This window comes from Quercus lobata, chromosome 6, assembly GCF_001633185.2.
Source record: "Quercus lobata isolate SW786 chromosome 6, ValleyOak3.0 Primary Assembly, whole genome shotgun sequence".
NCBI lineage: Eukaryota > Viridiplantae > Streptophyta > Magnoliopsida > Fagales > Fagaceae > Quercus > Quercus lobata.
Genome location: NC_044909.1, coordinates 5075133 through 5083132, shown reverse-complemented (window position 1 = coordinate 5083132; position 8000 = coordinate 5075133). Strand labels below are relative to the sequence as shown.

The window sequence follows — 8000 nt, the reverse complement described above, 5'->3', positions numbered from 1 at the left end:
TCATGGATGCCTTTTCAGGATACAATCAGATAAGAATGGATGAGGCTGACCAAGAGAAGACATCTTTTGTAACCAGTCAAGGCTTATTCTGCTATAAGGTGATGCCGTTTGGCTTGAAGAATGCAGGGGCAACATATCAGAGGTTGGTCAACCACATGTTTCGTCCACAGATTGGGCGGAATGTAGAAGTCTACGTAGATGACATGCTGGTGAAAAGTCAAGACGAAGGAAGACATCTAGACGACCTGCAGGAGACATTCGAGACATTAAGGCAGTATCACATGAAGCTAAATCCTAGCAAATGTGCCTTTGGAGTATCATCAGGGAAATTCCTTGGCTTTATGGTATCCCACAGGGGAATTGAAGCGAATCCAGATAAAATTCAAGCAATATTGGACATGAAGCCACCGCAAAATACCAAGGAAATCCAATCCCTCACTGGACGAGTCGCTGCGCTTAACAGGTTTGTCTCTAAAGCTACTGATAAATGTTTGCCATTTTTTAAGGTTCTCAAAAAAGCATTCGAATGGACCGACGAGTGTCAGAGAGCTTTTGAAGATTTGAAAGTATACCTTACCATGGCACCGCTGCTGAGTCCATCAGTGGAAGGAGAGGAACTATATTTGTACCTAGCAGTAACCCCGCACGCCGTGAGCTCGGCATTGATAAGAGAGGAAGATAAAGTGCAAAGACCTGTGTACTATACAAGCAAGGCATTGAAAGGAGCGGAAGGACGGTATCCGCAAATGGAGAAGTTGGCCTTCGCACTAATCACAGCATCACGGAAGCTGAGGCATTATTTCCAAGCACATGTCATTAATGTTATGACAGATCATCCTCTCAAAAAGGCAATGAATAGGCCGGAAGCTGCAGGACGATTAATCCAGTGGGCTGTGGAGCTAAGTGAGTTCGATATCAGGTATCTACCAAGGCATGCCATTAAAGCTCAAGCCCTAGCAGATTTTATTGCGGAGTTTACCCCAAGTCATAACGAGACAGAGGACAGTAAGAGATGGATCGTTCATGTGGATGGTTCGTCCACACGGCATGCAGGAGGAATTGGTGTGGTCCTGCAGTCCCCAGAGGGAGATAAACTGAAACATAAAGTCCGTCTACAGTACCAAGCGACAAACAATGAAGTCGAATATGAAGCCCTCCTCAAAGGGCTAGAATTGGCAAAGTCCGTGGAAGCAAAGTCCATATGTGTCATGGGGGATTCCCAACTGATCATGGGGCAAGTGAATGGGACGTATGAGGCGAAGGAAGAACGAATGAAGAAGTATCTTGGTAGGGTGATGCGCCTTGTGAAAAGGTTTGAAAAAGCTGACTTCGTTCAAATCCCAAGGGAGGAGAACGTGGAAGCTGATACTATAGCGAAGGAGGCCTCAGCAGACGAATCATTAGAGAAGTCAGACGAAGTTCAATATGTGCCAAGTATAGATGCCCAGGAAGTACAGCAGGTTGATAACAAAGAAAATTGGATGACTCCCATTATATCCTATTTGAAAGACGGACGACTACCAGAAGAAAAGGACGAGGCCAGAAAGGTGAGGGTGAGGTCAGCTAGATACGTCCTTATGAATGGAGTTCTATACAAGAGAGGTTTCTCTCAACCTTACCTTAGATGTTTAGCTCCGGACGAAGCAAACTACGTGCTGAGAGAAGTTCATGAAGGGGCATGTGGCAATCATTCGGGAGCAAGATCACTTGTCCACAAGGTCGTCCGTGCAGGGTACTACTGGCCGAACATGCAAGCTGATGCTAAAGCATACGTTAAGGTCTGCGACCAGTGCCAGCGATTCAGCAACGTCCCCAGGCAACCATCGGAATACCTCACCCCAATGGTGGCACCGTGGCCCTTCGCACAATGGGGACTGGACATTTTGGGTCCCTTCCCTTTGGGAGTAAGGCAGATGAAGTTTCTAGTGGTGGGCATCGATTACTTCACCAAATGGGTGGAGGCAGAACCGTTGGCAAATATCACACAACAGAATGTGAAAAACTTCGTGTGGAAGAACATCGTATGCAGATTTGGAGTGCCGAAGGTATTGGTGTCTGATAACGGACGACAATTCGACAATGCACTCTTCAAGGACTTCTGCTCACATTTTGGAATTCAGAACCATTACTCCTCGCCTGCACACCCCCAAGCCAACGGCCAGGCTGAAGTTGCAAACCGATCCTTGTTGAAAATCATCAAGACTCGGCTTGAGGGGGCAAAGGGAGTGTGGCCAGATGAATTACCAGGAGTTTTATGGGCGTATAGGACCACAGTGAGGACACCTACAGGAGAGACTCCTTTCAAACTAGCCTATGGAAGTGATGCAGTCATACCTGCAGAAGTACATATGGCTAATCATAGGGTGATGATGTATCAAGACAAGGATAATGAAGATCTACTTCGTCTGAACCTCGATTTAATAGACGAGGTAAGGACAAATGCAGAACACCGGGCAGCAAAGTATAAGAATCTCATGGCTAAGCAGTATGACGCGGTGGTGAAGCCTAGGCGTTTCAACATTGGAGATCTCGTCCTGAGAAAGGTCTCTTTGTCGACCAAGAACCCGGCACATGGGAAATTGGGCCCAAACTGGGAAGGACCCTATAAAGTTATCAACTGTAAAAGGCAAGGATCCTACTACCTGGAGGCCCTGGACGGGAGAAAGCTGGAACATCCTTGGAATGTGGAGCACCTGAGGAGGTACTACCAGTAAGAGTGAACCTATGGACGAGACTGGGTCTTATAAGTCTAATTACCCTACTACTACGTATGATGCTGTTTGTGTTTGATACTATTATATTTGGTGTTGCTTATGTGTGGAGTTTGAAACTATGATCTTATTACTTATTATAGTTGTGTTATGGTTATGGACGAAGTCATGAAGTATGTATTTATTAAATAAAAAGGCATCAGTGTGCATATGCCTTGTCTGTAAACAATATTTATGTTATGTGCTAAATGTTGTGTGAAATTTCTCCATGATATTATCGTCCAAGTCAATCCTCAAGAGGGTTGAAAGATCCAAGACGAACAAAATCTCTGGACGCAGAGATGTAACGTCTAAATTTTCTAAGGAAAAAACCACATCCACACTCGTCCAACTCATGGACGAGACGGAGCCAACTGAAACAATCCAAAATCTGGACGAGAGAAAAAGTTGGCAAAATAAGTAAGATGGTAAGTAAAATTAGTTTGCAAGTCCTAAGACGAATCAAGCTAATTAAAAATACTACCTACTAAGACGAGTTAGACTACATGAAAAATATGTAATCTCGATATGGACGAGCTAAAGTTGGAGTTAAAATAGCTTGGCAACATTCGTCCATGAAAATGAAATCACTCGTCCATGCAAAGATAATAAAAATTCATTCAAAGGGTAGACTTCCTACGTCCAAAAAACCCTGATTAGTTTGGAAAGCAGAAACTACTTAAAAACCCGTCCTAAAACCATGGACGAGTATAATGTATTCTTGTTACATAAAGGAAGGTCCAAAAACAAAGGACCAAATAAAAAAAAAGAGAAAAACCACTAAGGTTAAAAGTCTCGTCCTAAGAAGGGGGAGCATTCACAACTGGTGCGTCCTGAGGCTGGGTACTAGCATCGTCTTCCACGTTGACGTCATCAGAGCCAGTCTGGAGAAGAGAGCTTGTGGCAGCAGCAAGGTTAAGCTTGATTGCATTAAAATCAACTTCAGGGAAGTTCTCAATAGCGTCCATTCTGAAATCTTCAAAACCAGCTGCATAATTGCGATCCAAAGTGTCTGTATATTCTTTGGACGACTTGAACTCAGCCACAGCGTCCTCTTTTGCCTTGGAGAGACGAGCATTCAATTCATCATTCATCTTCTGCAAATGATCAATGCGCGTATCCTTCTCCACTGCATCCGTCCTTAGCTCCTCAATCAGCTTGTTACGTTCCTTGACCTCGTCCTTAGCTTTTTCAGCAACCCCAGCCCATTTTTTACACTCAGCATTCACCTGCTGAATCCTCGTCTCCAACAAGACTCTCGTCTTGTCCAGCTCTGTTGCCTGTCTAGACGCTGCTATAAACTTGGACATGGCCTATGAATAGACAAAGCAACATAGAGTGATTAAATGAGGAAAAGTGGCTACCCAAATAAGGATGAGAGATACTGACATACCTTGAAGAGGTCATGGACGCCTGAATGTTCAAATTCCTTTAAACCCATGTTGTAGCACGTTTATATCTTCGTCCTTGACAGCCATCTGGAAACGTTTCCAAGCCAGGTCTTCGTTCTCAATAATGTTCGTGGAATGCTGGGACGAGCCAGGCGTGGTAGACTTGGCCAAAGGAGTTCTGGGTGGAGTCTTGGACGGCGTGGACTCCACTGGAGTGGACGAGTCCACATCAACTATCTGGACGGCAGGCTGGGACTGGGGAGGTTTGGACTTGACCACCTTGGACGAGCCTGACTTGACCCTTTTGTCCCTACGACTGGGGAGCCCTTCCAAGTCAATATTTTTTGGCAAGAACTTCCTTTTGTCCCCAGCCGTTGGACGAGTCTGACCCTCAGGACGATCTTGGGCTTGACCCTCAGGACGTTTCCCCTCTCCTGCAATCTCCTTCCCTCTATTCTCTTTCATTGTTGACATTCCTAAGACGAGATGAACGAGTTAGGAAGGTACACAAAAAAGAAGAAGAAAAGGAGGTTTAGCTAAGAACTTACTTTTTCGCACAGTAACTTCGTGGGCGATAGCTTCGTCTGAAGGCTCAGGACCTAAACCCCACTTGGCTAAACGTCTTAGCGTGACAAGAGAACGAAAGCTCCTGTCTGTATGTAGACGAGCTCTATGGACGCGGTCACGACGGAATTTACTCAGGGACGGACGTTTGGCAGCTACAACACAATGAACAAACAAAGGTTAGAAATTGCAAATATATCAAATAGAAGTAAGAATAAAAATAAACAAGGGGAAGGGACGTACCTTCTGGACGAAGGTTCCCTAGTTCCCCAGTGTAAGGGGGAAAGGGATCCCTGCCAACGTCCACAGGGTTCCCTGCCCAGAAGCCTGAAACGAAAATGAACTCCGTCTTCCATTTCCTATCAGACGAAGCTAGGGACTTGATCAACCTACAATCATTCCCTCTAGCAGTAAACTGATAAAAACCTTTAGATTGACTTATGGCAGAAGGTTTATAACAATAAAGGAACTCGTCCACTGTAAGAGGACGGTCCCCACCAAAAACTTCCCTCCACAAAATTTGCATGGAGATAATGAGTCTCCATGCGTTAGGATTGAATTGACAAACACCTAAACCTAACTTAACTAATAACTCTCTATCGAAGGCATTTAAAGGAAACCTAAGGCCACCTAAAAAGTAAGATTCATAGACGCCTATACCAAAACGGGGCTCACAACACCACTCTCCACGGACGGGCAGCCTAGGGTTAAACTCGTCTGGGATTTGATACCAGGATTTAAGGCTATTTAACCTCTGTTCGTCCGTCTTAGAATGGACGCCTACAGCGCAGCTGAAGACGGTTTCTACCTCGTCCGTAGGATTGGACGGAGAACCAGCTTGAGAGCCAGAAGCTCTCCTAAGCTGTTCTTGGACGACCTCAATAGGGAGCCCAGGGGCCCCAGAAGAGTAGTTCTCGTCCGTGCTTCCTCCACTCTCATCACTAGCACTGCTAGAGTTAGACCTCTCACTAGTATCCTCACAGTACTCGTCTATGGCCTTATTAAGGCTATCAGTAGACGAGGAGGCAGCGGACATCTCTAACAAGAAACTTAAAACCTAAAGACGAGGAGAAGAAGAGTACCTGGCTCTAGACGGAAGAAGACTCTAGACGCAGAGAAACTCCTAGACGAGGCTCTAGACGACGGATGTCAAGGAAGAAAATCTCTGGAATGAAAAGGGTTAAGGGAGGCATTCCACTATTTATAGGATGCTGACCTAGGTAATCGAAACGACCCAGCCAATACGAAAGCGACACGTGGCATCTACCTCGGAAATATAAATCGACGAAATTAGCCACCAATAAAAAAATGACACGTGGTGCGAATAATTAATAACCAATTACCAGTCCAAAGACGTTCAACCATTTGGACGACTCACACGGACGAGGGGGCAACTGATGGTGTCATAAATAAATCCCCCAAGTCCATAACTCGTCCATATGTCTCGTCCAACAAAAGAAGCTACAATAGGCGATGAAAATTACAAGCGTACTGGCGAACCTCGTCCATACATGGACGAGCAATACCTCGTGAGATCTATTTATCAGTTATGAACGTCAAGCCTTCCAAGATGATCTCGTTATCTTCCACTGAAGATGGACGAGATCATCCTTGAGGTGTCGTCCATCCTGACTATGGATGGACGAGTTCATCAGCGTCCGACCTAGGTAACTTCCACAGCGGTTATGGAAGTTACTCCTAATTCGCCGGACTCCTCGACATTGGGAACGGTTCCTAAACAGATAAACCGTTCCACACACACACACTATATAAGGCTTCTTCGATGAAAGGTAAGGGGGGTCAGACACTTTTACTTTTGAGAGAACATTTCTTCGTTACAGAGAGTTCAAAGTAACTAACTTGATCATCGGAGGATTTTTGGCCGGTCCCCCACCGGTCCCCTCTGATTCTGTGTCCTTTGTATTACAGGAAATAGCCTAAAGATCAACGTTCGAGTCCTATCAACCCACTGATAAAGGGAGAATCATCAGTTATAATCAAGTTTGTAGCAAAACTTTCATTTTTAAATAAAAAATAAATATATTGTCGTAAATTTTGGAAATAATATAATATCCAGGATTTGATATGGACAAAATTAGGCTACAACTGACAATTCAAAAATGACATGTGTATATGTCATGTGCACTACACGTGACTTTGTGCATTGCATTGACAATGGCACATGACATCTTCCTATTGTTGGTTTTGTAGCCAACATTTTCTATTCAAAACTTGGGTTCAAAACTTCCTGCCAGTATTATGAGGTCATCCCTAAAGGATTTTACCCTATAATAATCATGTGTGTGTAAGACGGGAGGACTGCATACACCAAAGGAAATAATTAGATATTCGAATAGATATTTGAAGAGCTCTAGATATTCTCATTTCTTTAAAAAAAAAAAAAAAAAAAAACCTTATGAAGTGAAAGAGCACCACGTTACCATACTCTAGGAGTACTTAAAAATTACCCATGAAAAAGTATGACTTATTTTTATCCACCACATACTTTCCTTGAAAAAAACACCATGAAGTTATTTATTTATTTTTAGTTTTGGATTGATGAGATATAATTTTAATTTATGCAATTATATGATAATTGTTTTTTTTATCAATAGACTAAAATATAAAATGATTTTTGGTGTAGGTCAAATTCTAACGCTAAATCTCTTATTTGAGGACAAAAGACTTTAGCAATTGAGCTAAGTTAAACCCACACTAATTACAAAGTTTAAAAATGTAATTTAACAAATTAATATAAAATCTATTAAAATGTAAAGCAGTTGACTATTAGTATTTTGGCGGTGCTCTATGGCATGTGAGACAATAACCCCTTATATGTTAATTAGCCATTTACCATATTAAGATCAATGCAGATCTCAGTTCAGTGCTTGGTCCTTCTTCTTCTTCTTCTTCTTTATTTATTTATTTATTTATTTATTTTTAAAATACTAAGTATTTTAACATACACATGAGAGAGGGAATAAAGTTTTAAAGAAACTGACAGTGGTGTATATCTAAAAGGATATAACTCTTGGATACATAGCACAGACTTTAAACCCCTTTTAACTCATACTCATCCCCTTTTAACTCATACTCATTTTTCAATGTAGGATTAACCTACTATTTTTTTTTTTTTTTTGAGAATACCAAATATTTTAGCGCACATGGGATAAATGCTTGCTTAATTTGAAGGAAAATATTAATTTTTATTATATATATATACCCATATGCAATATATTAAATTATTTCCCAAATATCGAGCTAATTATGATTAACTAATCACGTGCTAAATAAT

The 8000-nt window shown here is 42.4% G+C and overlaps 3 protein-coding genes across 3 annotated transcripts; 1 reads left to right on the top strand and 2 right to left on the bottom strand.

The window, feature by feature from the left end:
* The first annotated feature begins 578 nt into the window (after positions 1-578).
* Positions 579-2059, top strand: LOC115949710. Its single transcript, XM_031066998.1, has 2 exons — positions 579-1683; positions 1791-2059. The coding sequence occupies exons 1-2, from the start codon at positions 579-581 to the stop codon at positions 2057-2059; spliced, it is 1374 nt and encodes a 457-aa protein (XP_030922858.1).
* A 1491-nt stretch (positions 2060-3550) lies between these two features.
* LOC115949709 lies at positions 3551-4202 on the bottom strand. The gene is made up of 2 exons (XM_031066997.1): positions 4144-4202; positions 3551-4063 (listed from the first exon to the last, which is right to left on the bottom strand). The coding sequence occupies exons 1-2, from the start codon at positions 4189-4191 to the stop codon at positions 3551-3553; spliced, it is 561 nt and encodes a 186-aa protein (XP_030922857.1). The 5' UTR covers positions 4192-4202.
* Position 4203: 1 nt separating this feature from the next.
* Positions 4204-5741, bottom strand: LOC115949708. Its single transcript, XM_031066996.1, has 5 exons — positions 5366-5741; positions 4949-5131; positions 4690-4860; positions 4281-4617; positions 4204-4228 (listed from the first exon to the last, which is right to left on the bottom strand). Exons 1-5 carry the CDS (start codon positions 5739-5741, stop codon positions 4204-4206), a joined length of 1092 nt encoding a protein of 363 aa, XP_030922856.1.
* Positions 5742-8000: the final 2259 nt, after the last annotated feature.

What these genes read in the sequence shown, in the direction of transcription:
- LOC115949710 (XM_031066998.1), top strand. Translation starts at nt 579, where the DNA reads ATGGCACCGCTGCTGAGTCCATCAGTGGAAGGAGAGGAACTATATTTG. An exon ending in AGTTCATGAAGGGGCATGTG is followed by an intron (nt 1,684 to 1,790) that starts GCAATCATTCGG and finishes GTCTGCGACCAG; the next exon opens with TGCCAGCGATTCAGCAACGT.
- LOC115949709 (XM_031066997.1), bottom strand. Translation starts at nt 4,191, where the DNA reads ATGGGTTTAAAGGAATTTGAACATTCAGGCGTCCATGACCTCTTCAAG. An exon ending in GCGTCCATGACCTCTTCAAG is followed by an intron (nt 4,064 to 4,143) that starts GTATGTCAGTAT and finishes GTCTATTCATAG; the next exon opens with GCCATGTCCAAGTTTATAGC.
- LOC115949708 (XM_031066996.1), bottom strand. Translation starts at nt 5,741, where the DNA reads ATGTCCGCTGCCTCCTCGTCTACTGATAGCCTTAATAAGGCCATAGAC. An exon ending in GTGTTGTGAGCCCCGTTTTG is followed by an intron (nt 5,132 to 5,365) that starts GTATAGGCGTCT and finishes GTCAATCTAAAG; the next exon opens with GTTTTTATCAGTTTACTGCT. An exon ending in CGAAGTTACTGTGCGAAAAA is followed by an intron (nt 4,618 to 4,689) that starts GTAAGTTCTTAG and finishes ATCTCGTCTTAG; the next exon opens with GAATGTCAACAATGAAAGAG.